This window comes from Cyclopterus lumpus, chromosome 3, assembly GCF_009769545.1.
Source record: "Cyclopterus lumpus isolate fCycLum1 chromosome 3, fCycLum1.pri, whole genome shotgun sequence".
Classification (NCBI taxonomy): domain Eukaryota; kingdom Metazoa; phylum Chordata; class Actinopteri; order Perciformes; family Cyclopteridae; genus Cyclopterus; species Cyclopterus lumpus.
The window spans coordinates 29911570-29936130 of NC_046968.1; the positions used below are offsets into that span (position 1 = coordinate 29911570).

General features: G+C 39.7%; 1 protein-coding gene and 77 non-coding genes across 78 annotated transcripts in view; 1 reads left to right on the plus strand and 77 right to left on the minus strand.

Annotated features, from left to right (window-relative positions):
• Positions 1 to 83: 83 nt before the first annotated feature.
• On the minus strand, positions 84 to 156 carry trnav-uac. Its single transcript has one exon. It is a non-coding gene; the product is annotated as a tRNA-Val (tRNA).
• A 146-nt stretch (positions 157 to 302) lies between these two features.
• Positions 303 to 375, minus strand: trnav-uac. The gene has a single exon. It is a non-coding gene; the product is annotated as a tRNA-Val (tRNA).
• Positions 376 to 521: 146 nt separating this feature from the next.
• Positions 522 to 594, minus strand: trnav-uac. The gene has a single exon. It is a non-coding gene; the product is annotated as a tRNA-Val (tRNA).
• A 146-nt stretch (positions 595 to 740) lies between these two features.
• On the minus strand, positions 741 to 813 carry trnav-uac. Its single transcript has one exon. It is a non-coding gene; the product is annotated as a tRNA-Val (tRNA).
• Positions 814 to 1177: 364 nt separating this feature from the next.
• trnav-uac lies at positions 1178 to 1250 on the minus strand. Its single transcript has one exon. It is a non-coding gene; the product is annotated as a tRNA-Val (tRNA).
• Positions 1251 to 1396: 146 nt separating this feature from the next.
• Positions 1397 to 1469, minus strand: trnav-uac. Its single transcript has one exon. It is a non-coding gene; the product is annotated as a tRNA-Val (tRNA).
• Positions 1470 to 1615: 146 nt separating this feature from the next.
• On the minus strand, positions 1616 to 1688 carry trnav-uac. Its single transcript has one exon. It is a non-coding gene; the product is annotated as a tRNA-Val (tRNA).
• Positions 1689 to 1834: 146 nt separating this feature from the next.
• On the minus strand, positions 1835 to 1907 carry trnav-uac. The gene has a single exon. It is a non-coding gene; the product is annotated as a tRNA-Val (tRNA).
• Positions 1908 to 2053: 146 nt separating this feature from the next.
• On the minus strand, positions 2054 to 2126 carry trnav-uac. Its single transcript has one exon. It is a non-coding gene; the product is annotated as a tRNA-Val (tRNA).
• Positions 2127 to 2272: 146 nt separating this feature from the next.
• On the minus strand, positions 2273 to 2345 carry trnav-uac. Its single transcript has one exon. It is a non-coding gene; the product is annotated as a tRNA-Val (tRNA).
• A 146-nt stretch (positions 2346 to 2491) lies between these two features.
• Positions 2492 to 2564, minus strand: trnav-uac. The gene has a single exon. It is a non-coding gene; the product is annotated as a tRNA-Val (tRNA).
• A 147-nt stretch (positions 2565 to 2711) lies between these two features.
• Positions 2712 to 2784, minus strand: trnav-uac. The gene has a single exon. It is a non-coding gene; the product is annotated as a tRNA-Val (tRNA).
• Positions 2785 to 2930: 146 nt separating this feature from the next.
• Positions 2931 to 3003, minus strand: trnav-uac. Its single transcript has one exon. It is a non-coding gene; the product is annotated as a tRNA-Val (tRNA).
• A 146-nt stretch (positions 3004 to 3149) lies between these two features.
• On the minus strand, positions 3150 to 3222 carry trnav-uac. The gene has a single exon. It is a non-coding gene; the product is annotated as a tRNA-Val (tRNA).
• A 146-nt stretch (positions 3223 to 3368) lies between these two features.
• On the minus strand, positions 3369 to 3441 carry trnav-uac. Its single transcript has one exon. It is a non-coding gene; the product is annotated as a tRNA-Val (tRNA).
• Positions 3442 to 3587: 146 nt separating this feature from the next.
• On the minus strand, positions 3588 to 3660 carry trnav-uac. Its single transcript has one exon. It is a non-coding gene; the product is annotated as a tRNA-Val (tRNA).
• Positions 3661 to 3806: 146 nt separating this feature from the next.
• trnav-uac lies at positions 3807 to 3879 on the minus strand. The gene has a single exon. It is a non-coding gene; the product is annotated as a tRNA-Val (tRNA).
• Positions 3880 to 4025: 146 nt separating this feature from the next.
• Positions 4026 to 4098, minus strand: trnav-uac. The gene has a single exon. It is a non-coding gene; the product is annotated as a tRNA-Val (tRNA).
• Positions 4099 to 4244: 146 nt separating this feature from the next.
• trnav-uac lies at positions 4245 to 4317 on the minus strand. Its single transcript has one exon. It is a non-coding gene; the product is annotated as a tRNA-Val (tRNA).
• Positions 4318 to 4463: 146 nt separating this feature from the next.
• trnav-uac lies at positions 4464 to 4536 on the minus strand. The gene has a single exon. It is a non-coding gene; the product is annotated as a tRNA-Val (tRNA).
• A 146-nt stretch (positions 4537 to 4682) lies between these two features.
• On the minus strand, positions 4683 to 4755 carry trnav-uac. Its single transcript has one exon. It is a non-coding gene; the product is annotated as a tRNA-Val (tRNA).
• A 146-nt stretch (positions 4756 to 4901) lies between these two features.
• trnav-uac lies at positions 4902 to 4974 on the minus strand. Its single transcript has one exon. It is a non-coding gene; the product is annotated as a tRNA-Val (tRNA).
• A 146-nt stretch (positions 4975 to 5120) lies between these two features.
• On the minus strand, positions 5121 to 5193 carry trnav-uac. The gene has a single exon. It is a non-coding gene; the product is annotated as a tRNA-Val (tRNA).
• A 146-nt stretch (positions 5194 to 5339) lies between these two features.
• trnav-uac lies at positions 5340 to 5412 on the minus strand. Its single transcript has one exon. It is a non-coding gene; the product is annotated as a tRNA-Val (tRNA).
• Positions 5413 to 5558: 146 nt separating this feature from the next.
• Positions 5559 to 5631, minus strand: trnav-uac. The gene has a single exon. It is a non-coding gene; the product is annotated as a tRNA-Val (tRNA).
• Positions 5632 to 5777: 146 nt separating this feature from the next.
• trnav-uac lies at positions 5778 to 5850 on the minus strand. The gene has a single exon. It is a non-coding gene; the product is annotated as a tRNA-Val (tRNA).
• A 146-nt stretch (positions 5851 to 5996) lies between these two features.
• trnav-uac lies at positions 5997 to 6069 on the minus strand. The gene has a single exon. It is a non-coding gene; the product is annotated as a tRNA-Val (tRNA).
• Positions 6070 to 6215: 146 nt separating this feature from the next.
• On the minus strand, positions 6216 to 6288 carry trnav-uac. The gene has a single exon. It is a non-coding gene; the product is annotated as a tRNA-Val (tRNA).
• Positions 6289 to 6434: 146 nt separating this feature from the next.
• On the minus strand, positions 6435 to 6507 carry trnav-uac. Its single transcript has one exon. It is a non-coding gene; the product is annotated as a tRNA-Val (tRNA).
• Positions 6508 to 6653: 146 nt separating this feature from the next.
• Positions 6654 to 6726, minus strand: trnav-uac. Its single transcript has one exon. It is a non-coding gene; the product is annotated as a tRNA-Val (tRNA).
• Positions 6727 to 6872: 146 nt separating this feature from the next.
• Positions 6873 to 6945, minus strand: trnav-uac. The gene has a single exon. It is a non-coding gene; the product is annotated as a tRNA-Val (tRNA).
• Positions 6946 to 7091: 146 nt separating this feature from the next.
• On the minus strand, positions 7092 to 7164 carry trnav-uac. Its single transcript has one exon. It is a non-coding gene; the product is annotated as a tRNA-Val (tRNA).
• Positions 7165 to 7310: 146 nt separating this feature from the next.
• trnav-uac lies at positions 7311 to 7383 on the minus strand. The gene has a single exon. It is a non-coding gene; the product is annotated as a tRNA-Val (tRNA).
• Positions 7384 to 7529: 146 nt separating this feature from the next.
• On the minus strand, positions 7530 to 7602 carry trnav-uac. The gene has a single exon. It is a non-coding gene; the product is annotated as a tRNA-Val (tRNA).
• A 146-nt stretch (positions 7603 to 7748) lies between these two features.
• On the minus strand, positions 7749 to 7821 carry trnav-uac. Its single transcript has one exon. It is a non-coding gene; the product is annotated as a tRNA-Val (tRNA).
• Positions 7822 to 7967: 146 nt separating this feature from the next.
• Positions 7968 to 8040, minus strand: trnav-uac. The gene has a single exon. It is a non-coding gene; the product is annotated as a tRNA-Val (tRNA).
• Positions 8041 to 8186: 146 nt separating this feature from the next.
• Positions 8187 to 8259, minus strand: trnav-uac. Its single transcript has one exon. It is a non-coding gene; the product is annotated as a tRNA-Val (tRNA).
• Positions 8260 to 8405: 146 nt separating this feature from the next.
• trnav-uac lies at positions 8406 to 8478 on the minus strand. Its single transcript has one exon. It is a non-coding gene; the product is annotated as a tRNA-Val (tRNA).
• A 146-nt stretch (positions 8479 to 8624) lies between these two features.
• On the minus strand, positions 8625 to 8697 carry trnav-uac. Its single transcript has one exon. It is a non-coding gene; the product is annotated as a tRNA-Val (tRNA).
• A 146-nt stretch (positions 8698 to 8843) lies between these two features.
• trnav-uac lies at positions 8844 to 8916 on the minus strand. The gene has a single exon. It is a non-coding gene; the product is annotated as a tRNA-Val (tRNA).
• A 146-nt stretch (positions 8917 to 9062) lies between these two features.
• trnav-uac lies at positions 9063 to 9135 on the minus strand. Its single transcript has one exon. It is a non-coding gene; the product is annotated as a tRNA-Val (tRNA).
• Positions 9136 to 9281: 146 nt separating this feature from the next.
• On the minus strand, positions 9282 to 9354 carry trnav-uac. The gene has a single exon. It is a non-coding gene; the product is annotated as a tRNA-Val (tRNA).
• A 146-nt stretch (positions 9355 to 9500) lies between these two features.
• Positions 9501 to 9573, minus strand: trnav-uac. The gene has a single exon. It is a non-coding gene; the product is annotated as a tRNA-Val (tRNA).
• Positions 9574 to 9719: 146 nt separating this feature from the next.
• trnav-uac lies at positions 9720 to 9792 on the minus strand. The gene has a single exon. It is a non-coding gene; the product is annotated as a tRNA-Val (tRNA).
• A 146-nt stretch (positions 9793 to 9938) lies between these two features.
• On the minus strand, positions 9939 to 10011 carry trnav-uac. The gene has a single exon. It is a non-coding gene; the product is annotated as a tRNA-Val (tRNA).
• Positions 10012 to 10157: 146 nt separating this feature from the next.
• Positions 10158 to 10230, minus strand: trnav-uac. The gene has a single exon. It is a non-coding gene; the product is annotated as a tRNA-Val (tRNA).
• A 146-nt stretch (positions 10231 to 10376) lies between these two features.
• Positions 10377 to 10449, minus strand: trnav-uac. Its single transcript has one exon. It is a non-coding gene; the product is annotated as a tRNA-Val (tRNA).
• Positions 10450 to 10595: 146 nt separating this feature from the next.
• On the minus strand, positions 10596 to 10668 carry trnav-uac. The gene has a single exon. It is a non-coding gene; the product is annotated as a tRNA-Val (tRNA).
• Positions 10669 to 10814: 146 nt separating this feature from the next.
• trnav-uac lies at positions 10815 to 10887 on the minus strand. Its single transcript has one exon. It is a non-coding gene; the product is annotated as a tRNA-Val (tRNA).
• A 146-nt stretch (positions 10888 to 11033) lies between these two features.
• On the minus strand, positions 11034 to 11106 carry trnav-uac. Its single transcript has one exon. It is a non-coding gene; the product is annotated as a tRNA-Val (tRNA).
• Positions 11107 to 11252: 146 nt separating this feature from the next.
• trnav-uac lies at positions 11253 to 11325 on the minus strand. Its single transcript has one exon. It is a non-coding gene; the product is annotated as a tRNA-Val (tRNA).
• A 146-nt stretch (positions 11326 to 11471) lies between these two features.
• On the minus strand, positions 11472 to 11544 carry trnav-uac. Its single transcript has one exon. It is a non-coding gene; the product is annotated as a tRNA-Val (tRNA).
• Positions 11545 to 11690: 146 nt separating this feature from the next.
• trnav-uac lies at positions 11691 to 11763 on the minus strand. Its single transcript has one exon. It is a non-coding gene; the product is annotated as a tRNA-Val (tRNA).
• Positions 11764 to 11909: 146 nt separating this feature from the next.
• Positions 11910 to 11982, minus strand: trnav-uac. Its single transcript has one exon. It is a non-coding gene; the product is annotated as a tRNA-Val (tRNA).
• Positions 11983 to 12128: 146 nt separating this feature from the next.
• trnav-uac lies at positions 12129 to 12201 on the minus strand. Its single transcript has one exon. It is a non-coding gene; the product is annotated as a tRNA-Val (tRNA).
• Positions 12202 to 12347: 146 nt separating this feature from the next.
• trnav-uac lies at positions 12348 to 12420 on the minus strand. Its single transcript has one exon. It is a non-coding gene; the product is annotated as a tRNA-Val (tRNA).
• A 146-nt stretch (positions 12421 to 12566) lies between these two features.
• Positions 12567 to 12639, minus strand: trnav-uac. Its single transcript has one exon. It is a non-coding gene; the product is annotated as a tRNA-Val (tRNA).
• A 146-nt stretch (positions 12640 to 12785) lies between these two features.
• trnav-uac lies at positions 12786 to 12858 on the minus strand. Its single transcript has one exon. It is a non-coding gene; the product is annotated as a tRNA-Val (tRNA).
• A 146-nt stretch (positions 12859 to 13004) lies between these two features.
• trnav-uac lies at positions 13005 to 13077 on the minus strand. The gene has a single exon. It is a non-coding gene; the product is annotated as a tRNA-Val (tRNA).
• A 146-nt stretch (positions 13078 to 13223) lies between these two features.
• Positions 13224 to 13296, minus strand: trnav-uac. Its single transcript has one exon. It is a non-coding gene; the product is annotated as a tRNA-Val (tRNA).
• A 146-nt stretch (positions 13297 to 13442) lies between these two features.
• Positions 13443 to 13515, minus strand: trnav-uac. The gene has a single exon. It is a non-coding gene; the product is annotated as a tRNA-Val (tRNA).
• A 146-nt stretch (positions 13516 to 13661) lies between these two features.
• On the minus strand, positions 13662 to 13734 carry trnav-uac. Its single transcript has one exon. It is a non-coding gene; the product is annotated as a tRNA-Val (tRNA).
• A 146-nt stretch (positions 13735 to 13880) lies between these two features.
• On the minus strand, positions 13881 to 13953 carry trnav-uac. The gene has a single exon. It is a non-coding gene; the product is annotated as a tRNA-Val (tRNA).
• Positions 13954 to 14099: 146 nt separating this feature from the next.
• On the minus strand, positions 14100 to 14172 carry trnav-uac. The gene has a single exon. It is a non-coding gene; the product is annotated as a tRNA-Val (tRNA).
• A 146-nt stretch (positions 14173 to 14318) lies between these two features.
• Positions 14319 to 14391, minus strand: trnav-uac. The gene has a single exon. It is a non-coding gene; the product is annotated as a tRNA-Val (tRNA).
• A 146-nt stretch (positions 14392 to 14537) lies between these two features.
• Positions 14538 to 14610, minus strand: trnav-uac. Its single transcript has one exon. It is a non-coding gene; the product is annotated as a tRNA-Val (tRNA).
• A 146-nt stretch (positions 14611 to 14756) lies between these two features.
• Positions 14757 to 14829, minus strand: trnav-uac. The gene has a single exon. It is a non-coding gene; the product is annotated as a tRNA-Val (tRNA).
• Positions 14830 to 14975: 146 nt separating this feature from the next.
• trnav-uac lies at positions 14976 to 15048 on the minus strand. The gene has a single exon. It is a non-coding gene; the product is annotated as a tRNA-Val (tRNA).
• Positions 15049 to 15194: 146 nt separating this feature from the next.
• Positions 15195 to 15267, minus strand: trnav-uac. Its single transcript has one exon. It is a non-coding gene; the product is annotated as a tRNA-Val (tRNA).
• Positions 15268 to 15413: 146 nt separating this feature from the next.
• trnav-uac lies at positions 15414 to 15486 on the minus strand. Its single transcript has one exon. It is a non-coding gene; the product is annotated as a tRNA-Val (tRNA).
• Positions 15487 to 15632: 146 nt separating this feature from the next.
• trnav-uac lies at positions 15633 to 15705 on the minus strand. Its single transcript has one exon. It is a non-coding gene; the product is annotated as a tRNA-Val (tRNA).
• Positions 15706 to 15851: 146 nt separating this feature from the next.
• On the minus strand, positions 15852 to 15924 carry trnav-uac. Its single transcript has one exon. It is a non-coding gene; the product is annotated as a tRNA-Val (tRNA).
• A 146-nt stretch (positions 15925 to 16070) lies between these two features.
• On the minus strand, positions 16071 to 16143 carry trnav-uac. The gene has a single exon. It is a non-coding gene; the product is annotated as a tRNA-Val (tRNA).
• Positions 16144 to 16289: 146 nt separating this feature from the next.
• On the minus strand, positions 16290 to 16362 carry trnav-aac. Its single transcript has one exon. It is a non-coding gene; the product is annotated as a tRNA-Val (tRNA).
• A 146-nt stretch (positions 16363 to 16508) lies between these two features.
• On the minus strand, positions 16509 to 16581 carry trnav-uac. Its single transcript has one exon. It is a non-coding gene; the product is annotated as a tRNA-Val (tRNA).
• A 146-nt stretch (positions 16582 to 16727) lies between these two features.
• On the minus strand, positions 16728 to 16800 carry trnav-uac. The gene has a single exon. It is a non-coding gene; the product is annotated as a tRNA-Val (tRNA).
• A 147-nt stretch (positions 16801 to 16947) lies between these two features.
• On the minus strand, positions 16948 to 17020 carry trnav-uac. The gene has a single exon. It is a non-coding gene; the product is annotated as a tRNA-Val (tRNA).
• Positions 17021 to 22041: 5021 nt separating this feature from the next.
• Positions 22042 to 24561, plus strand: part of LOC117728896 (nuclear receptor ROR-alpha A-like) — a 33678-nt gene continuing 31158 nt past the window's right edge. Inside the window, exon 1 of the mRNA XM_034529820.1 lies at positions 22042 to 22074. Coding sequence (XP_034385711.1) covers positions 22042 to 22074 — 33 coding nt within the window. The remainder of the gene's footprint in view (positions 22075 to 24561) is intronic.

Here is a 24561-nt window from a genome sequence, read left to right on the forward strand (position 1 = left end):
TAAAACATGCAACCATTGTTGCATAAACCTGCATTTGTTGACTTCACAACTGATACTAAACATGTGTTTATAAGATATAGTTCTGGTTCCACTGGGGATTGAACCCAGGACCTTCTGCGTGTAAAGCAGACGTGATGACGACTACACTATGGAACCTCTTTGGAGACAAAACCTCCAAACGACCATGAAGATATTTATATAGAATTTGATTAATATTCATGAAACATGCAACCATTGTTGCATAAACCTGCATATGTTGACTTCACAACTGATATTAAACATGTGTTTATAAGATAGAGTTCTGGTTCCACTGGGGATTGAACCCAGGACCTTCTGCGTGTAAAGCAGACCTGATGACGACTACACTATGGAACCTCTATGAAGAGAAAACCTCCAAAGGACCATTAAGATATTTTCATAGAATTTGATTAATATTCATAAAACATGCAACCATTGTTGCATAAACCTGCATTTGTTGACTTCACAACTGATATTAAACATGTGTTTATAAGAGATAGTTCTGGTTCCACTGGGGATAGAACCCAGGACCTTCTGCGTGTAAAGCAGACGTGATGACGACTACACTATGGAACCTCTTTGAAGACAAAACCTCCAAACGAACATTAAGATATTAATATAGAATTTGATTAATATTCATAGAACATGCAGCTATTGTTGCATGAACCTGCATATGTTGACTTCACAACTGATATTAAACATGTGTTTATAAGAGATAGTTCTGGTTCCACTGGGGATTGAACCCAGGACCTTCTGCGTGTAAAGCAGACGTGATGACGACTACACTATGGAACCTCTTTGAAGAGAAAACCTCCAAACGAACATAAAGTATTAATATAGAATTTGATTAATATTCATAAAACATGCAGCTATTGTTGCATAAACCTGCATATGTTGACTTCACAACTGATATTAAACATGTGTTTATAAGATAGAGTTCTGGTTCCACTGGGGATTGAACCCAGGTCCTTCTGCGAGTAAAGCAGACCTGATGACGACTACACTATGGAACCTCTTTGAAGAGATAACCTCCAAAGGACCATTAAGATATTTTCATAGAATTTGATTAATAATCATAAAACATGCAACCATTGTTGCATAAACCTGCATATGTTGACTTCACAACTGATATTAAACATGTGTTTATAAGATAGAGTTCTGGTTCCACTGGGGATTGAACCCAGGACCTTCTGCGTGTAAAGCAGACCTGATGACGACTACACTATGGAACCTCTATGAAGAGAAAACCTCCAAAGGACCATTAAGATATTTTCATAGAATTTGATTAATATTCATAAAACATGCAGCCATTGTTGCATAAACCTGCATATGTTGACTTCACAACTCATATTAAACACGTGTTTATAAGAGATAGTTCTGGTTCCACTGGGGATAGAACCCAGGACCTTCTGCGTGTAAAGCAGACGTGATGACGACTACACTATGGAACCTCTTTGGAGACAAAACCTCCAAACGACCATTAAGATATTTATATAGAATTTGATTAATATTCATGAAACATGCAACCATTGTTGCATAAACCTGCATTTGTTGACTTCACAACTGATATTAAACATGTGTTTATAAGATAGAGTTCTGGTTCCACTGGGGATTGAACACAGGACCTTCTGCGTGTAAAGCAGACGTGATGACGACTACACTATGGAACCTCTTTGAAGACAAAACCTCCAAACGAACATTAAGATATTAATATAGAATTTGATTAATATTCATAGAACATGCAGCTATTGTTGCATGAACCTGCATATGTTGACTTCACAACTGATATTAAACATGTGTTTATAAGATAGAGTTCTGGTTCCACTGGGGATTGAACCCAGGACCTTCTGCGTGTAAAGCAGACGTGATGACGACTACACTATGGAACCTCTTTGAAGAGAAAACCTCCAAACGAACATTAAGATATTAATATAGAATTTGATTAATATTCATAAAACATGCAGCTATTGTTGCATGAACCTGCATATGTTGACTTCACAACTGATATTAAACATGTGTTTATAAGAGATAGTTCTGGTTCCACTGGGGATTGAACCCAGGACCTTCTGCGTGTAAAGCAGACGTGATGACGACTACACTATGGAACCTCTTTGAAGAAAAAACCTCCAAACGAACATTAAGATATTAATATAGAATTTGATTACTATTCATAAAACATGCAGCTATTGTTGCATAAACCTGCATATGTTGACTTCACAACTGATATTAAACATGTGTTTATAAGATAGAGTTCTGGTTCCACTGGGGATTGAACCCAGGTCCTTCTGCGTGTAAAGCAGACCTGATGACGACTACACTATGGAACCTCTTTGAAGAGATAAACTCCAAAGGACCATTAAGATATTTTCATAGAATTTGATTAATAATCATAAAACATGCAGCCATTGTTGCATAAACCTGCATATGTTGACTTCACAACTCATATTAAACACGTGTTTATAAGAGATAGTTCTGGTTCCACTGGGGATTGAACCCAGGACCTTCTGCGTGTAAAGCAGACGTGATGACGACTACACTATGGAACCTCGTTGAAGAGGAAAACCTCCAAACGACCATGAAGATATTTATATAGAATTTAAACAATATTCATAAAATATGCAACCATTGTTGCATAAACCTGCATATGTTGACTTCACAACTGATATTAAACACGTGTTTATAAGAGATAGTTCTGGTTCCACTGGGGATTAAACCCAGGACCTTCTGCGTGTAAAGCAGACGTGATGACGACTACACTATGGAACCTCTTTGAAGACAAAACCTCCAAACGACCATGAAGATATTTATATAGAATTTGATTAATATTCATAAAACATGCAGCTATTGTTGCATGAACCTGCATATGTTGACTTCACAACTCATATTAAACACGTGTTTATAAGAGATAGTTCTGGTTCCACTGGGGATTGAACCCAGGACCTTCTGCGTGTAAAGCAGACGTGATGACGACTACACTATGGAACCTCTTTGAAGAGAAAACCTCCAAACGAACATTAAGATATTTATATAGAATTTGATTAATATTCATGAAACATGCAACCATTGTTGCATAAACCTGCATTTGTTGACTTCACAACTGATATTAAACATGTGTTTATAAGATAGAGTTCTGGTTCCACTGGGGATTGAACCCAGGACCTTCTGCGTGTAAAGCAGACGTGATGACGACTACACTATGGAACCTCTTTGAAGACAAAACCTCCAAACGAACATTAAGATATTAATATAGAATTTGATTAATATTCATAGAACATGCAACTATTGTTGCATGAACCTGCATATGTTGACTTCACAACTGATATTAAACATGTGTTTATAAGATAGAGTTCTGGTTCCACTGGGGATTGAACCCAGGACCTTCTGCGTGTAAAGCAGACGTGATGACGACTACACTATGGAACCTCTTTGAAGAGAAAACCTCCAAACGAACATTAAGATATTAATATAGAATTTGATTAATATTCATAAAACATGCAGCTATTGTTGCATGAACCTGCATATGTTGACTTCACAACTGATATTAAACATGTGTTTATAAGAGATAGTTCTGGTTCCACTGGGGATTGAACCCAGGACCTTCTGCGTGTAAAGCAGACGTGATGACGACTACACTATGGAACCTCTTTGAAGACAAAACCTCCAAACGAACATTAAGATATTAATATAGAATTTGATTAATATTCATAGAATATGCAGCTATTGTTGCATGAACCTGTATATGTTGACTTCACAACTGATATTAAACATGTGTTTGTAAGATAGAGTTCTGGTTCCACTGGGGATTGAACCCAGGACCTTCTGCGTGTAAAGCAGACTTGATGACGACTACACTATGGAAACTCTTTGAAGAGAAAACCTCCAAACGAACATTAAGATATTAATATAGAATTTGATTAATATTCATAAAACATGCAGCTATTGTTGCATGAACCTGCATATGTTGACTTCACAACTGATATTAAACATGTGTTTATAAGAGATAGTTCTGGTTCCACTGGGGATTGAACCCAGGACCTTCTGCGTGTAAAGCAGACGTGATGACGACTACACTATGGAACCTCTTTGAAGAGATAACCTCCAAAGGACCATTAAGATATTTTCATAGAATTTGATTAATAATCATAAAACATGCAGCCATTGTTGCATAAACCTGCATATGTTGACTTCACAACTCATATTAAACACGTGTTTATAAGAGATAGTTCTGGTTCCACTGGGGATTGAACCCAGGACCTTCTGCGTGTAAAGCAGACGTGATGACGACTACACTATGGAACCTCTTTGAACAGAAAACCTCCAAATGACAATTAAGATATTTTCATAGAATTTGATTAATATTCATAAAACATGCAACGATTGTTGCATAAACCTGCATATGTTGACTTCACAACTGATTTTAAACACAAGTTTATAAGAGATAGTTCTGGTTCCACTGGGGATTGAACCCAGGACCTTCTGCGTGTAAAGCAGACGTGATGACGACTACACTATGGAACCTCTTTGAAGACAAAACCTCCAAACGACCATGAAGATATTTATATAGAATTTAAACAATATTCATAAAACATTCAACCATTGTTGCATAAACCTGCATATGTTGACTTCACAACTCATATTAAACACGTGTTTATAAGAGATAGTTCTGGTTCCACTGGGGATTGAACCCAGGACCTTCTGCGTGTAAAGCAGACTTGATGACGACTACACTATGGAACCTCTTTGAAGAGATAACCTCCAAAGGACCATTAAGATATTTTCATAGAATTTGATTAATAATCATAAAACATGCAGCCATTGTTGCATAAACCTGCATATGTTGACTTCACAACTCATATTAAACACGTGTTTATAAGAGATAGTTCTGGTTCCACTGGGGATTGAACCCAGGACCTTCTGCGTGTAAAGCAGACGTGATGACGACTACACTATGGAACCTCTTTGAACAGAAAACCTCCAAAGGACAATTAAGATATTTTCATAGAATTTGATTAATATTCATAAAACATGCAACGATTGTTGCATAAACCTGCATATGTTGACTTCACAACTGATATTAAACACGAGTTTATAAGAGATAGTTCTGGTTCCACTGGGGATTGAACCCAGGACCTTCTGCGTGTAAAGCAGACGTGATGACGACTACACTATGGAACCTCTTTGAAGACAAAACCTCCAAACGACCATTAAGATATTTATATAGAATTTGATTAATTTTCATGAAACATGGAACCATTGTTGCATAAACCTGCATTTGTTGACTTCACAACTGATATTAAACACGTGTTTATAAGATAGAGTTCTGTTTCCACTGGGGATTGAACCCAGGACCTTCTGCGTGTAAAGCAGACGTGATGACTACTACACTATGGAACCTCTTTGAAGAGAAAACCTCCAAAGGACCATAAAGATATTTATATAGAATTTGATTAATATTCATAAAACATGCAGCTATTGTTGCATGAACCTGCATATGTTGACTTCACAACTGATATTAAACATGTGTTTATAAGATAGAGTTCTGGTTCCACTGGGGATTGAACCCAGGACCTTCTGCGTGTAAAGCAGACGTGATGACGACTACACTATGGAACCTCTTTGAAGAGAAAACCTCCAAACGAACATTAAGATATTAATATAGAATTTGATTAATATTCATAAAACATGCAGCTAATGTTGCATGAACCTGCATATGTTGACTTCACAACTGATATTAAACATGTGTTTATAAGAGATAGTTCTGGTTCCACTGGGGATTGAACCCAGGACCTTCTGCGTGTAAAGCAGACGTGATGACGACTACACTATGGAACCTCTTTGAACAGAAAACCTCCAAAGGACAATTAAGATATTTTCATAGAATTTGATTAATATTCATAAAACATGCAACGATTGTTGCATAAACCTGCATATGTTGACTTCACAACTGATTTTAAACACAAGTTTATAAGAGATAGTTCTGGTTCCACTGGGGATTGAACCCAGGACCTTCTGCGTGTAAAGCAGACGTGATGACGACTACACTATGGAACCTCTTTGAAGACAAAACCTCCAAACGACCATGAAGATATTTATATAGAATTTAAACAATATTCATAAAACATTCAACCATTGTTGCATAAACCTGCATATGTTGACTTCACAACTCATATTAAACACGTGTTTATAAGAGATAGTTCTGGTTCCACTGGGGATTGAACCCAGGACCTTCTGCGTGTAAAGCAGACTTGATGACGACTACACTATGGAACCTCTTTGAAGAGATAACTTCCAAAGGACCATTAAGATATTTTCATAGAATTTGATTAATAATCATAAAACATGCAGCCATTGTTGCATAAACCTGCATATGTTGACTTCACAACTCATATTAAACACGTGTTTATAAGAGATAGTTCTGGTTCCACTGGGGATTGAACCCAGGACCTTCTGCGTGTAAAGCAGACGTGATGACGACTACACTATGGAACCTCTTTGAACAGAAAACCTCCAAAGGACAATTAAGATATTTTCATAGAATTTGATTAATATTCATAAAACATGCAACGATTGTTGCATAAACCTGCATATGTTGACTTCACAACTGATATTAAACACGAGTTTATAAGAGATAGTTCTGGTTCCACTGGGGATTGAACCCAGGACCTTCTGCGTGTAAAGCAGACGTGATGACGACTACACTATGGAACCTCTTTGAAGACAAAACCTCCAAACGACCATTAAGATATTTATATAGAATTTGATTAATTTTCATGAAACATGGAACCATTGTTGCATAAACCTGCATTTGTTGACTTCACAACTGATATTAAACACGTGTTTATAAGATAGAGTTCTGTTTCCACTGGGGATTGAACCCAGGACCTTCTGCGTGTAAAGCAGACGTGATGACTACTACACTATGGAACCTCTTTGAAGAGAAAACCTCCAAAGGACCATAAAGATATTTATATAGAATTTGATTAATATTCATAAAACATGCAGCTATTGTTGCATGAACCTGCATATGTTGACTTCACAACTGATATTAAACATGTGTTTATAAGATAGAGTTCTGGTTCCACTGGGGATTGAACCCAGGACCTTCTGCGTGTAAAGCAGACGTGATGACGACTACACTATGGAACCTCTTTGAAGAGAAAACCTCCAAACGAACATTAAGATATTAATATAGAATTTGATTAATATTCATAAAACATGCAGCTATTGTTGCATGAACCTGCATATGTTGACTTCACAACTGATATTAAACATGTGTTTATAAGAGATAGTTCTGGTTCCACTGGGGATTGAACCCAGGACCTTCTGCGTGTAAAGCAGACGTGATGACGACTACACTATGGAACCTCTTTGAACAGAAAACCTCCAAATGACAATTAAGATATTTTCATAGAATTTGATTAATATTCATAAAACATGCAACGATTGTTGCATAAACCTGCATATGTTGACTTCACAACTGATATTAAACACGAGTTTATAAGAGATAGTTCTGGTTCCACTGGGGATTGAACCCAGGACCTTCTGCGTGTAAAGCAGACTTGATGACGACTACACTATGGAACCTCTTTGAAGAGATAACCTCCAAAGGACCATTAAGATATTTTCATAGAATTTGATTAATAATCATAAAACATGCAGCCATTGTTGCATAAACCTGCATATGTTGACTTCACAACTCATATTAAACACGTGTTTATAAGAGATAGTTCTGGTTCCACTGGGGATTGAACCCAGGACCTTCTGCGTGTAAAGCAGACGTGATGACGACTACACTATAGAACCTCTTTAAACATAAAACCTCCAAAGGACAATTAAGATATTTTCATAGAATTTGATTAATATTCATAAAACATGCAACGATTGTTGCATAAACCTGCATATGTTGACTTCACAACTGATATTAAACACGAGTTTATAAGAGATAGTTCTGGTTCCACTGGGGATTGAACCCAGGACCTTCTGCGTGTAAAGCAGACGTGATGACGACTACACTATGGAACCTCTTTGAAGACAAAACCTCCAAACGACCATTAAGATATTTATATAGAATTTGATTAATTTTCATGAAACATGCAACCATTGTTGCATAAACCTGCATTTGTTGACTTCACAACTGATATTAAACACGTGTTTATAAGATAGAGTTCTGTTTCCACTGGGGATTGAACCCAGGACCTTCTGCGTGTAAAGCAGACGTGATGATTACTACACTATGGAACCTCTTTGAAGAGAAAACCTCCAAAGGACCATAAAGATATTTATATAGAATTTGATTAATATTCATAAAACATGCAGCTATTGTTGCATGAACCTGCATATGTTGACTTCACAACTGATATTAAACATGTGTTTATAAGATAGAGTTCTGGTTCCACTGGGGATTGAACCCAGGACCTTCTGCGTGTAAAGCAGACGTGATGACGACTACACTATGGAACCTCTTTGAAGAGAAAACCTCCAAACGAACATTAAGATATTAATATAGAATTTGATTAATATTCATAAAACATGCAGCTATTGTTGCATGAACCTGCATATGTTGACTTCACAACTGATATTAAACATGTGTTTATAAGAGATAGTTCTGGTTCCACTGGGGATTGAACCCAGGACCTTCTGCGTGTAAAGCAGACGTGATGACGACTACACTATGGAACCTCTTTGAAGAGATAACCTCCAAAGGACCATTAAGATATTTTCATAGAATTTGATTAATAATCATAAAACATGCAGCCATTGTTGCATAAACCTGCATATGTTGACTTCACAACTCATATTAAACACGTGTTTATAAGAGATAGTTCTGGTTCCACTGGGGATTGAACCCAGGACCTTCTGCGTGTAAAGCAGACGTGATGACGACTACACTATGGAACCTCTTTGAACAGAAAACCTCCAAAGGACAATTAAGATATTTTCATAGAATTTGATTAATATTCATAAAACATGCAACGATTGTTGCATAAACCTGCATATGTTGACTTCACAACTGATATTAAACACGAGTTTATAAGAGATAGTTCTGGTTCCACTGGGGATTGAACCCAGGACCTTCTGCGTGTAAAGCAGACGTGATGACGACTACACTATGGAACCTCTTTGAAGACAAAACCTCCAAACGACCATGAAGATATTTATATAGAATTTGATTAATATTCATAAAACATGCAGCTATTGTTGCATGAACCTGCATATGTTGACTTCACAACTGATATTAAACATGTGTTTATAAGATAGAGTTCTGGTTCCACTGGGGATTGAACCCAGGACCTTCTGCGTGTAAAGCAGACGTGATGACGACTACACTATGGAACCTCTTTGAAGAGAAAACCTCCAAACGAACATTAAGATATTAATATAGAATTTGATTAATATTCATAAAACATGCAGCTATTGTTGCATGAACCTGCATATGTTGACTTCACAACTGATATTAAACATGTGTTTATAAGAGATAGTTCTGGTTCCACTGGGGATTGAACCCAGGACCTTCTGCGTGTAAAGCAGACGTGATGACGACTACACTATGGAACCTCTTTGAAGAGATAACCTCCAAAGGACCATTAAGATATTTTCATAGAATTTGATTAATAATCATAAAACATGCAGCCATTGTTGCATAAACCTGCATATGTTGACTTCACAACTCATATTAAACACGTGTTTATAAGAGATAGTTCTGGTTCCACTGGGGATTGAACCCAGGACCTTCTGCGTGTAAAGCAGACGTGATGACGACTACACTATGGAACCTCTTTGAACAGAAAACCTCCAAAGGACAATTAAGATATTTTCATAGAATTTGATTAATATTCATAAAACATGCAACGATTGTTGCATAAACCTGCATATGTTGACTTCACAACTGATATTAAACACGAGTTTATAAGAGATAGTTCTGGTTCCACTGGGGATTGAACCCAGGACCTTCTGCGTGTAAAGCAGACGTGATGACGACTACACTATGGAACCTCTTTGAAGACAAAACCTCCAAACGACCATGAAGATATTTATATAGAATTTAAACAATATTCATAAAACATTCAACCATTGTTGCATAAACCTGCATATGTTGACTTCACAACTCATATTAAACACGTGTTTATAAGAGATAGTTCTGGTTCCACTGGGGATTGAACCCAGGACCTTCTGCGTGTAAAGCAGACGTGATGACGACTACACTATGGAACCTCTTTGAACAGAAAACCTCCAAAGGACAATTAAGATATTTTCATAGAATTTGATTAATATTCATAAAACATGCAACGATTGTTGCATAAACCTGCATATGTTGACTTCACAACTGATATTAAACACGAGTTTATAAGAGATAGTTCTGGTTCCACTGGGGATTGAACCCAGGACCTTCTGCGTGTAAAGCAGACGTGATGACGACTACACTATGGAACCTCTTTGAAGACAAAACCTCCAAACGACCATGAAGATATTTATATAGAATTTAAACAATATTCATAAAACATTCAACCATTGTTGCATAAACCTGCATATGTTGACTTCACAACTCATATTAAACACGTGTTTATAAGAGATAGTTCTGGTTCCACTGGGGATTGAACCCAGGACCTTCTGCGTGTAAAGCAGACGTGATGACGACTACACTATGGAACCTCTTTGAAGAGAAAACCTCCAAACGAACATTAAGATATTAATATAGAATTTGATTAATATTCATAATACATGCAGCTATTGTTGCATGAACCTGCATATGTTGACTTCACAACTGATATTAAACATGTGTTTATAAGAGATAGTTCTGGTTCCACTGGGGATTGAACCCAGGACCTTCTGCGTGTAAAGCAGACGTGATGACGACTACACTATGGAACCTCTTTGAAGAGAAAACCTCCAAACGAACATTAAGATATTAATATAGAATTTGATTAATATTCATAAAACATGCAGCTATTGTTGCATAAACCTGCATATGTTGACTTCACAACTGATATTAAACATGTGTTTATAAGATAGAGTTCTGGTTCCACTGGGGATTGAACCCAGGACCTTCTGCGTGTAAAGCAGACCTGATGACGACTACACTATGGAACCTCTATGAAGAGAAAACCTCCAAAGGACCATTAAGATATTTTCATAGAATTTGATTAATATTCATAAATCATGCAGCCATTGTTGCATAAACCTGCATATGTTGACTTCACAACTCATATTAAAAACGTGTTTATAAGAGATAGTTCTGGTTCCACTGGGGATAGAACCCAGGACCTTCTGCGTGTAAAGCAGACGTGATGACGACTACACTATGGAACCTCTTTGGAGACAAAACCTCCAAACGACCATTAAGATATTTATATAGAATTTGATTAATATTCATGAAACATGCAACCATTGTTGCATAAACCTGCATTTGTTGACTTCACAACTGATATTAAACATGTGTTTATAAGATAGAGTTCTGGTTCCACTGGGGATTGAACCCAGGACCTTCTGCGTGTAAAGCAGACGTGATGACGACTACACTATGGAACCTCTTTGAAGACAAAACCTCCAAACGAACATTAAGATATTAATATAGAATTTGATTAATATTCATAGAACATGCAGCTATTGTTGCATGAACCTGCATATGTTGACTTCACAACTGATATTAAACATGTGTTTATAAGAGATAGTTCTGGTTCCACTGGGGATTGAACCCAGGACCTTCTGCGTGTAAAGCAGACGTGATGACGACTACACTATGGAACCTCTTTGAAGAGAAAACCTCCAAACGAACATTAAGATATTAATATAGAATTTGATTAATAATCATAAAACATGCAGCCATTGTTGCATAAACCTGCATATGTTGACTTCACAACTCATATTAAACACGTGTTTATAAGAGATAGTTCTGGTTCCACTGGGGATTGAACCCAGGACCTTCTGCGTGTAAAGCAGACGTGATGACGACTACACTATGGAACCTCTTTGAAGAGATAACCTCCAAAGGACCATTAAGATATTTTCATAGAATTTGATTAATAATCATAAAACATGCAGCCATTGTTGCATAAACCTGCATATGTTGACTTCACAACTCATATTAAACACGTGTTTATAAGAGATAGTTCTGGTTCCACTGGGGATTGAACCCAGGACCTTCTGCGTGTAAAGCAGACGTGATGACGACTACACTATGGAACCTCTTTGAACAGAAAACCTCCAAATGACAATTAAGATATTTTCATAGAATTTGATTAATATTCATAAAACATGCAACGATTGTTGCATAAACCTGCATATGTTGACTTCACAACTGATTTTAAACACAAGTTTATAAGAGATAGTTCTGGTTCCACTGGGGATTGAACCCAGGACCTTCTGCGTGTAAAGCAGACGTGATGACGACTACACTATGGAACCTCTTTGAAGACAAAACCTCCAAACGACCATGAAGATATTTATATAGAATTTAAACAATATTCATAAAACATTCAACCATTGTTGCATAAACCTGCATATGTTGACTTCACAACTCATATTAAACACGTGTTTATAAGAGATAGTTCTGGTTCCACTGGGGATTGAACCCAGGACCTTCTGCGTGTAAAGCAGACTTGATGACGACTACACTATGGAACCTCTTTGAAGAGATAACCTCCAAAGGACCATTAAGATATTTTCATAGAATTTGATTAATAATCATAAAACATGCAGCCATTGTTGCATAAACCTATATATGTTGACTTCACAACTCATATTAAACACGTGTTTATAAGAGATAGTTCTGGTTCCACTGGGGATTGAACCCAGGACCTTCTGCGTGTAAAGCAGACGTGATGACGACTACACTATGGAACCTCTTTGAACAGAAAACCTCCAAAGGACAATTAAGATATTTTCATAGAATTTGATTAATATTCATAAAACATGCAACGATTGTTGCATAAACCTGCATATGTTGACTTCACAACTGATATTAAACACGAGTTTATAAGAGATAGTTCTGGTTCCACTGGGGATTGAACCCAGGACCTTCTGCGTGTAAAGCAGACGTGATGACGACTACACTATGGAACCTCTTTGAAGACAAAACCTCCAAACGACCATTAAGATATTTATATAGAATTTGATTAATTTTCATGAAACATGCAACCATTGTTGCATAAACCTGCATTTGTTGACTTCACAACTGATATTAAACACGTGTTTATAAGATAGAGTTCTGTTTCCACTGGGGATTGAACCCAGGACCTTCTGCGTGTAAAGCAGACGTGATGACTACTACACTATGGAACCTCTTTGAAGAGAAAACCTCCAAAGGACCATAAAGATATTTATATAGAATTTGATTAATATTCATAAAACATGCAGCTATTGTTGCATGAACCTGCATATGTTGACTTCACAACTGATATTAAACATGTGTTTATAAGATAGAGTTCTGGTTCCACTGGGGATTGAACCCAGGACCTTCTGCGTGTAACGCAGACGTGATGACGACTACACTATGGAACCTCTTTGAAGAGAAAACCTCCAAACGAACATTAAGATATTAATATAGAATTTGATTAATATTCATAAAACATGCAGCTATTGTTGCATGAACCTGCATATGTTGACTTCACAACTGATATTAAACATGTGTTTATAAGAGATAGTTCTGGTTCCATTGGGGATTGAACCCAGGACCTTCTGCGTGTAAAGCAGACGTGATGACGACTACACTATGGAACCTCTTTGAAGAGATAACCTCCAAAGGACCATTAAGATATTTTCATAGAATTTGATTAATAATCATAAAACATGCAGCCATTGTTGCATAAACCTGCATATGTTGACTTCACAACTCATATTAAACACGTGTTTATAAGAGATAGTTCTGGTTCCACTGGGGATTGAACCCAGGACCTTCTGCGTGTAAAGCAGACGTGATGACGACTACACTATGGAACCTCTTTGAACAGAAAACCTCCAAAGGACAATTAAGATATTTTCATAGAATTTGATTAATATTCATAAAACATGCAACGATTGTTGCATAAACCTGCATATGTTGACTTCACAACTGATATTAAACACGAGTTTATAAGAGATAGTTCTGGTTCCACTGGGGATTGAACCCAGGACCTTCTGCGTGTAAAGCAGACGTGATGACGACTACACTATGGAACCTCTTTGAAGAGATAACCTCCAAAGGACCATTAAGATATTTTCATAGAATTTGATTAATAATCATAAAACATGCAGCCATTGTTGCATAAACCTGCATATGTTGACTTCACAACTCATATTAAACACGTGTTTATAAGAGATAGTTCTGGTTCCACTGGGGATTGAACCCAGGACCTTCTGCGTGTAAAGCAGACGTGATGACGACTACACTATGGAACCTCTTTGAAGAGATAACCTCCAAAGGACCATTAAGATATTTTCATAGAATTTGATTAATAATCATAAAACATGCAGCCATTGTTGCATAAAACTGCATATGTTGACTTCACAACTCATATTAAACACGTGTTTATAAGAGATAGTTCTGGTTCCACTGGGGATTGAACCCAGGACCTTCTGCGTGTAAAGCAGACGTGATGACGACTACACTATGGAACCTCTTTGAACAGAAAACCTCCAAATGACAATTAAGTTATTTTCATAGAATTTGATTAATATTCATAAAACATGCAACGATTGTTGCATAAACCTGCATATGTTGACTTCACAACTGATTTTAAACACGAGTTTATAAGAGATAGTTCTGGTTCCACTGGGGATTGAACCCAGGACCTTCTGCGTGTAAAGCAGACGTGATGACGACTACACTATGGAACCTCTTTGAAGACAAAACCTCCAAACGACCATGAAGATATTTATATAGAATTTAAACAATATTCATAAAACATTCAACCATTGTTGCATAAACCTGCATATGTTGACTTCACAACTCATATTAAACATGTGTTTATAAGAGATAGTTCTGTTTCCACTGGGGATTGAACCCAGGACCTTCTGCGTGTAAAGCAGACTTGATGACGACTACACTATGGAACCTCTTTGAAGAGATAACCTCCAAAGGACCATTAAGATATTTTCATAGAATTTGATTAATAATCATAAAACATGCAGCCATTGTTGCATAAACCTGCATATGTTGACTTCACAACTCATATTAAACACGTGTTTATAAGAGATAGTTCTGGTTCCACTGGGGATTGAACCCAGGACCTTCTGCGTGTAAAGCAGACGTGATGACGACTACACTATGGAACCTCTTTGAACAGAAAACCTCCAAATGACAATTAAGTTATTTTCATAGAATTTGATTAATATTCATAAAACATGCAACGATTGTTGCATAAACCTGCATATGTTGACTTCACAACTGATTTTAAACACGAGTTTATAAGAGATAGTTCTGGTTCCACTGGGGATTGAACCCAGGACCTTCTGCGTGTAAAGCAGACGTGATGACGACTACACTATGGAACCTCTTTGAAGACAAAACCTCCAAACGACCATGAAGATATTTATATAGAATTTAAACAATATTCATAAAACATTCAACCATTGTTGCATAAACCTGCATATGTTGACTTCACAACTCATATTAAACATGTGTTTATAAGAGATAGTTCTGTTTCCACTGGGGATTGAACCCAGGACCTTCTGCGTGTAAAGCAGACTTGATGACGACTACACTATGGAACCTCTTTGAACAGAAAACCTCCAAAGGACAATTAAGATATTTTCATAGAATTTGATTAATATTCATAAAACATGCAACGATTGTTGCATAAACCTGCATATGTTGACTTCACAACTGATATTAAACACGAGTTTATAAGAGATAGTTCTGGTTCCACTGGGGATTGAACCCAGGACCTTCTGCGTGTAAAGCAGACGTGATGACGACTACACTATGGAACCTCTTTGAAGACAAAACCTCCAAACGACCATGAAGATATTTATATAGAATTTAAACAATATTCATAAAACATTCAACCATTGTTGCATAAACCTGCATTTGTTGACTTCACAACTGATATTAAACACGTGTTTATAAGATAGAGTTCTGGTTCCACTGGGGATTGAACCCAGGACCTTCTGCGTGTAAAGCAGACGTGATGAAGACTACACTATGGAACCTCTTTGAAGAGAAAACCTCCAAATGACAAATAAGATATTTTCATAGAATTTGATTAATATTCATAAAACATGCAACGATTGTTGCATAAACTTGCATATGTTGACTTCACAACTGATATTAAACACTTGTTTATAAGAGATAGTTCTGGTTCTACTGGGGATTGAACCCAGGACCTTCTGCGTGTTAAGCAGACGTGATGACGACTACACTATGGAACCTCTTTGGAGACAAAACCTCCAAACGACCATTAAGATATTTATATAGAATTTGATTAATATTCATGAAACATGCAACCATTGTTGCATAAACCTGCATTTGTTGACTTCACAACTGATATTAAACACGTGTTTATAAGAGATAGTTCTGGTTCCACTGGGGATTGAACCCAGGACCTTCTGCGTGTAAAGCAGACGTGATGACTACTACACTATGGAACCTCTTTGAAGAGAAAACCTCCAAAGGACCATAAAGATATTTATATAGAATTTGATTAATATTCATAAAACATGCAGCTATTGTTGCATGAATCTGCATATTTTGACTTCACAACTGATATTAAACATGTGTTTATACGAGATAGTTCTGGTTCCACTGGGGATTGAACCCAGGACCTTCTGCGTGTAAAGCAGACATGATGACGACTACACTATGGAACCTCGTTGAAGAGGAAAACCTCCAAACGACCATCAAGATATTTATATAGAATTTTATCAATATTCATTAAACATGCAACTATTGTTGCATGAACCTGCATATGTTGACTTCACAACTGATATTAAACATGTGTTCATAAGATAAAGATCTGGTTCCACTGGGGATTGAACCCAGGACCTTCTGCGTGTAAAGCAGACATGATGACGACTACACTATGGAACCTCTTTGAAGACAAAACCTCCAAAGGACCATGAAGATATTTATATAGAATTTGATCAATATGGTAGGGCAACATTCAGCTTATATTGTTCTCATCTAAAAAAGTCTTTTGATCGGTTACAATATACACAATATAATTTTACCAGACGAGATTGAAAGTCACCGTCTTTTATTTTACCAGAGAAGCCTCTCATTGTGAACTCTTTATGTTATTACTGTTTGTCATGAGCAGAGCTTTCTGTGAGCAGCTTTGGAAAGGCTCATCCATCGGGTCCATATGGGGCCCCTGAGGGTCGGAAGTGTGTGTGTGTGTGTGTGTGAGTGTGCGTGTGTGTGTGTGTGTGTGTGTGTGTGTGAGATAGAGAGAGAGAGTGAGAGTGTGTGTGCTTGGTTTGAGGAAGGGGCACAGAAGGCTGAGCAGCATGTTTCTCTCTCAGTATGGAGTCCAACTGGAGCACCAAAAGGCTCAAATTACCTATTTAATATATTTAATAAGCACAGGAGGGGTTGGTGTGATTTCTGTGAGTGTGTGTGTATGTGTGTGTGCTTGCACGTGTGTATGTATTTGTTTTACATGAATGTTTCTGGATAAATCTGGTGATATTTTAGATATTTAGTGTCCATCACAGTCTCTTTTAGCTCCATTAAAACTCATCCCTGTTGTTCTTTCGTCACCATGAACACACTGTAGTTGACCCTCACACACAACCTGCTGACTCAAATACTCACCAGAGCAGAAGTTCCCCAACCTTTCAGACCGTGGACCATTATGTACCAACCAGATAGCAACTGGTACCCCCAGGTAGAGGCCAGACAAGGAGTTAACAACTTCCTGGTACATCATGGAATGCCAATGGGCCCCAAAAGACTACACTTAGACGTTATTAGGTCCTAAAAGTATTAATTTGACTTCCTCAGTTCATGTGAATTATAACGAGGCTGGACAGATGGGCTGGGAGGCGGAGCTACCTGAAGAAGGGTTCACTCTCTTACCTGAAGAAGGATTCACTCTCTTACCTGAAGAAGGGTTCACTCACTTACCTGAAGAAGGGTTCTCTCTCTTACCTGAAGAAGGGTTCACTCTCTTACCTGAAGAAGGGTTCTCTCTCTTACCTGAAGAAGGGTTCACTCTCTTACCTGAAGAAGGATTCACTCTCTTACCTGAAGAAGGGTTCTCTCTCTTACCTGAAGAAGGGTTCACTCTCTTACCTGAAGAAGAGTTCACTCTCTTACCTGAAGAAGAGTTCACTCTCTTACCTGAAGAAGAGTTCACTCTCTTACCTGAAGAAGGGTTCTCTCTCTTACCTGAAGAAGAGTTCACTCACTTACCTATAGAAGGGTTCACGCTCTTACCTGAAGAAGGGTTCGCGCTCTTACCTGAAGAAGGGTTCACTCTCTTACCTGAAGAAGGGTTCTCTCTCTTACCTGAAGAAGAGTTCACTCACTTACCTATAGAAGGGTTCACGCTCTTACCTGAAGAAGGGTTCACTCTCTTACCTGAAGAAGGGTTCTCTCTCTTACCTGAAGAAGGGTTCGCGCTCTTACCTGAAGAAGGGTTCACTCTCTTACCTGAAGAAGGGTTCTCTCTCTTACCTGAAGAAGAGTTCACTCTCTTACCTGAAGAAGGGTTCTCTCTCTTACCTGAAGAAGGGTTCACTCTCTTACCTGAAGAAGGGTTCTCTCTGCTCGGCTACTGCAGCAGCCTGCCAATTGAGTTTGGCTGCTGGTGATGAGCGGCAGCTCTTTCATGTGTCGCTGTCTGAGGTGCCAGAGAACGTTACTGCAGTTAGACAGGTGTGTGTGTGTGTGTGTGTGTGCGCGCTTGTATCTTCCAGTGTGATCAGAGGAATAATCTGCATGCTTTTGAATACAAATGCCGTGCATTTTAAAGGAATAGTTCTCCTCTTTGAGTGTCAGTCCAACCAAAACTCAAACCTCCAGGTTCTGTGAGACTCTGGAGTCCCAGTAAGAAGTACAACAATAAAAAGTAGACATATTTATTAATGTGTAACAATAATTCAAAGATTTAAAGTTATGAAGTCAACACATTCTGGATTGTCCTACATTAAAACATAAATCCTGCTGTTATGGCCTGAAGTTATTATTTATCAGTCCCTACCAGGCAGAAAAGACACTGTTGGGTTGCATTATGAGGAATGTATGATCCAGTTGTTTTGGAATTTTATTTTTTTTATTTTTTTCAACTTTCTGAAAGTGGAATAGGACTTTATTGTAATCCTTTTAACGAGAGCGATACTATTTGATGTCATTCTTGTGTAACATTGAAACTCAAAACTAAAACCTGGAGGCGTGTTCAGAGTCATATCTGTTGTTTCATGCTCAGGTACAATACATGCATGAATCATGCATTCTGTTGTGTTGTCTAAGATGTTTCTCTCTTTCTCGTGTGCCTTTATTTAAACCCTAGTTCCTGCGTTGCTGTTCAGAAGCTGCTCCTGTCATCTGCGGCTCACTTCCTCTCGTTGTTTTAAAACAAGTCACCCAAAGTTCAGCCACATCTCTCCGTCTAATCCTTAAATCTCTTTTTATCTCCGCCATCTTCAATCCATCATTTGATGCTGGGAGCGACTGAAGGCAGCGTGAGGGCAGGAGGCGTCTTCTTCTTCTTCTTTGCTTGGAGCTCCCTGATGAGCGCCGATGAAATGACTTTGGCGCCGGCTGCTAATGCGCTATAATTGGTAAGAGGAGCGACGCACTCTGAACAATTATGGGATGCAGGAGCTGTAATCTCTGCTGAGACTCAGAGGCAGACGGATTCTCTCCGTCTGTTGTCAGAGGGCGTAGTTTCTGACGGGGTGCGTTGTGCCTGCTGCAGCCTGGAGGACTCTGGTCTGTTGTCAGTGGTTAGAGAGGCAGAGCGTCGGTGGTTAGAGAGGTGACGGTGTTCCTGTGGGGTGATGGTGTTCCTGTGGGGTGACGGTGTTCCTTTGGGGTGACGGTGTTCCTCTGGGGTGACGGTGTTCCTGTGGGGTGACGGTGTTCCTTTGGGGTGACGGTGTTCCTGTGGGGTGACGGTGTTCCTCTGGGGTGACGTGTTCCTGTGGGGTGACGGTGTTCCTCTGGGGTGACGGTGTTCCTTTGGGGTGACGGTGTTCCTGTGGGGTGACAGTGTTCCTGTGGGGTGACGGTGTTCCTTTGGGGTGACATGTTCCTGTGGGGTGACGGTGTTCCTTTGGGGTGACGGTGTTCCTTTGGGGTGACGGTGTTCCTGTGGGGTGACGGTGTTCCTCTGGGGTGACGGTGTTCCTTTGGGGTGACATGTTCCTGTGGGGTGACAGTGTTCCTTTGGGGTGACGGTGTTCCTTTGGGATGACATGTTCCTGTTGGGTGACGGTGTTCCTGTTGGGTGACGGTGTTCCTCTGGGGTGACGGTGTTCCTTTGGGGTGACGTGTTCCTTTGGGTGACGTGTTTCTGTGGGGTGACGGTGTTCCTGTGGGGTGACGGTGTTCCTTTGGGGTGACGGTGTTCGGTGTTCCTGTGGGGTGACGGTGTTCCTTTGGGGTGACGGTGTTCTGTGTTCCTGTGGGGTGACAGTGTTCCTTTGGGGTGACGGTGTTCATGTGGGTTGACGGTGTTCCTGTGGGGTGACGGTGTTCCTTTGGGGTGACTGTGTTCCTGTGGGGTGACGTGTTCCTTTGGGGTGACGGTGTTCCTGTGGGGTGACGGTGTTCCTTTGGGATGACATGTTCCTGTTGGGTGACGGTGTTCCTGTTGGGTGACGGTGTTCCTCTGGTGTGACGGTGTTCCTTTGGGGTGACGGTGTTCTGTGTTCCTGTGGGGTGACAGTGTTCCTTTGGGGTGACGGTGTTCATGTGGGTTGACGGTGTTCCTGTGGGGTGACGGTGTTCCTTTGGGGTGACTGTGTTCCTGTGGGGTGACGTGTTCCTTTGGGGTGACGGTGTTCCTGTGGGTTGACGGTGTTCCTCTGGTGTGACGGTGTTCCTGTGGGGTGACGGTGTTCCTGTGGGGTGACGTGTTCCTTTGGGGTGACGGTGTTCCTGTGGGTTGACGGTGTTCCTCTGGTGTGACGGTGTTCCTTTGGGGTGACATGTTCCTGTGGGGTGACGGTGTTCCTGTGGGGTGACGGTGTTCCTGTGGGGTGACGGTGTTCCTTTGGGATGACGGTGTTCCTTTGGGATGACATGTTCCTGTTGGGTGACGGTGTTCCTGTTGGGTGACGGTGTTCCTCTGGGGTGACGGTGTTCCTTTGGGGTGACATGTTCCTGTGGGGTGACGGTGTTCCTGTGGCGTGACGGTGTTCCTTTGGGGTGACGGTGTTCCTGTGGGGTGACGGTGTTCCTTTGGGTTGACGGTGTTCCTTTGGGGTGACGGTGTTCCTGTGGGGTGACGGTGTTCCTGTGGGGTGACGGTGTTCCTTTGGGGTGACGGTATTCCTGTGGGGTGACGGTGTTCCTCTGGGGTGACAGTGTTCCTTTGGGTTGACGGTGTTCCTCTGGTGTGACGGTGTTCCTTTGGGGTGACGGTGTTCCTTTGGGTGACGTGTTTCTGTGGGGTGACGGTGTTCCTGTGGGGTGACGGTGTTCCTTTGGGGTGACGGTGTTCGGTGTTCCTGTGGGGTGACGGTGTTCCTTTGGGGTGACGGTGTTCTGTGTTCCTGTGGGGTGACAGTGTTCCTTTGGGGTGACGGTGTTCATGTGGGTTGACGGTGTTCCTGTGGGGTGACGGTGTTCCTTTGGGGTGACTGTGTTCCTGTGGGGTGACGTGTTCCTTTGGGTTGACGGTGTTCCTCTGGTGTGACGGTGTTCCTGTGGGGTGACGGTGTTCCTGTGGGGTGACGGTGTTCCTGTGGGGTGACGGTGTTCCTTTGGGGTGACGGTGTTCCTTTGGGGTGACGTGTTCCTCTGGGATGACGGTGTTCCTGAACACCGTCAAAAGGCGAATGTTTTCATTTCTCATGAAACACTTTTGGATTATTTTCGCTCCGGCTGGTCTCGTCCAATATTCGTGGCAAAAGCCAGAAAAAATAATGATATCCCACAAAATGATTTTCCATGTCGCCCGCGTCCTGAAGGAGGTAAAGACGGCTGAAGCCGACGGAATCCCAACAAATCGCTGAAATTCACACTTTTTGATGGACTTTTGTAGGAAAACGAGGATTAACTTTTCACACAAACCATTTATTAGGATTTATTGCGACATCTCTTTTCGCTACGGCGACAGTTAAAGATGAAGGTCTGAAACTTCAGAGTCTCGTCCTCTTTGGTTTGGCATTCTTCTCGTTATCACGTCGTCATTAATCGCTGGGCGAGGGCCCTTCGAACTGTGGATGTGTCCAGGAGCTCACCTGAGATCCTTCTGTCCGCCTTCAGCTCCATAAGGGCCCTGGTCTCTGAAGCCTCTAGGCCTGAACCTGAATACGTAGAAATCAGTTCACAGATGCCATCAAAGAAGACTTGAAGCTCTAAATACTCACAGTCTGTTTATTTAAAGTTTCAAAAAGGCACATGTCCAATTATTGCACTCAAAAGTGAAATCTATAACACAAAACTGTGAAGTCTGAAGCCCATGAGCACTAAATACTGCATCAGCTCTTTAAGAGCGTGACGACTCATTCTGGCTCCTGGAGAGACTTCCTGACAGTCTGTGTTTTAAATACAGATCTTTGAACACATCAAAAAGGGGTTCTGAAATTAAAAAAGAATAATAACAAAATAAACGGTGCAGGGGGAGACTAAGTCACATTACAATACAACCCCCACAAAAATTAATTATTGATGATCTGCCACCAGCACAGTTCCCTCTGCGGCTGCAGGAAGGTTATGCTGTCGCCTCATCTTCGGGCTCTCGCTATTCTTAGACTACTTGCTGGCGTTTGTTTTGTAGTGTTTTAAATAACAGTAAAGTTATCATTTCAAAAGACCCCAGCTTCCCTCTGATTGAGAGTCGACACATGTGTGGAGATACAAAACAAAAGCCGACAGCTGACTGAAAAATGCATGAGCTGTGAGCGCTGGTGAGCGTGAGGCGAACGGAACCCAGAACACACTGTTGGGATTCACTCGGGCTCAGCTGGGCTCGTCTTGTCCGGAGCGAGCGGTCCTCCCCTCCACGAGCTTGCTTCGCCTCCTTAATGCCTCCTCCTCCCTCCTCCTCCCTCCTCCTCCCTCGCTCCGCCTCGGCGTCCGGCCCCGTCCAACCCTACAGGGAGGCAGCTTCTACGTCCCTCATGCGTTTCCTTCTGCTGCCGCTCACGTGCTCAGCTCGACCGATGAATTATGGAGGAGTGGGACGACGGCGAGGCCTCAGTTCTTAGTGCATATTCAATGTTTGATTAGATTTTCAATGGAACCCGGGGCGTCTTCAGACATGCAGATTGTCGGCTTTGTTCTGAATTTCATACCGTACTTGAATTTGCCCCTCTGTTCCTTTGTCAACAACAGAATGGGCTTTATTTCCATTGTAGGTTCTTCACATCCTGCAGAAATGTAAACAAATATCATGCGTGAGCTGCTCACTCATTGATCAGAAATGCTACTCTGAACATTAGTCTCCAAACGCTTCTTAGTCCCTTTTTCTGTTCTTCTGCATTGTGAATCACAAGCAGAGTTGCTGTTTGTAGAAGATACTATCTGTACTGCAACACACTATTACACACTATTACAAACTATAACGCACTATTACACACTATTACACACTATTACACACTATTACACACTATTACAAACTATATTGCACTATTACAAACCATAACACACAAAAACAGACAAAGTGTTCCACATAGTATTAATGTTCCACATAGTATTAATGTATAGTGTTAATGTTCCACATAGTATTAATGTTCCACATAGTATTAATGTATAGTGTTAATGTTCCACATAGTATTAATGTATAGTGTTAATGTTCCACATAGCATTAATGTATAGTGTTAATGTTCCACATAGTATGAATATATAGTATTAATGTTCCACATAGTATTAATGTATAGTATTAATGTTCCACATAGTATTAATGTATAGTGTTAATGTTCCACATAGTATTAATGTATAGTGTTAATGTTCCACATAGTATTAATGTTCCACATAGTATTAATGTATAGTGTTAATGTTCCACATAGTATTAATGTTCCACATAGTATTAATGTATAGTGTTAATGTTCCACATAGTATTAATGTATAGTGTTAATGTTCCACATAGTATGAATGTATAGTATTAATGTTCCACATAGTATTAATGTATAGTATTAATGTTCCACATAGTATTAATGTATAGTGTTAATGTTCCACATAGTATTAATGTTCCACATAGTATTAATGTATAGTATTAATGTTCCACATAGTATTAATGTATAGTGTTAATGTTCCACATAGTATTAATGTATAGTGTTAATGTTCCACATAGTATTAATTTATAGTGTTAATGTTCCACATAGTATTAATGTATAGAATTAATGTTCCACATAGTATTAATGTATAGTATTAATGTTCCACATAGTATTAATGTATAGTGTTAATGTTCCACATAGTATTAATGTATAGTGTTAATGTTCCACATAGTATTAATG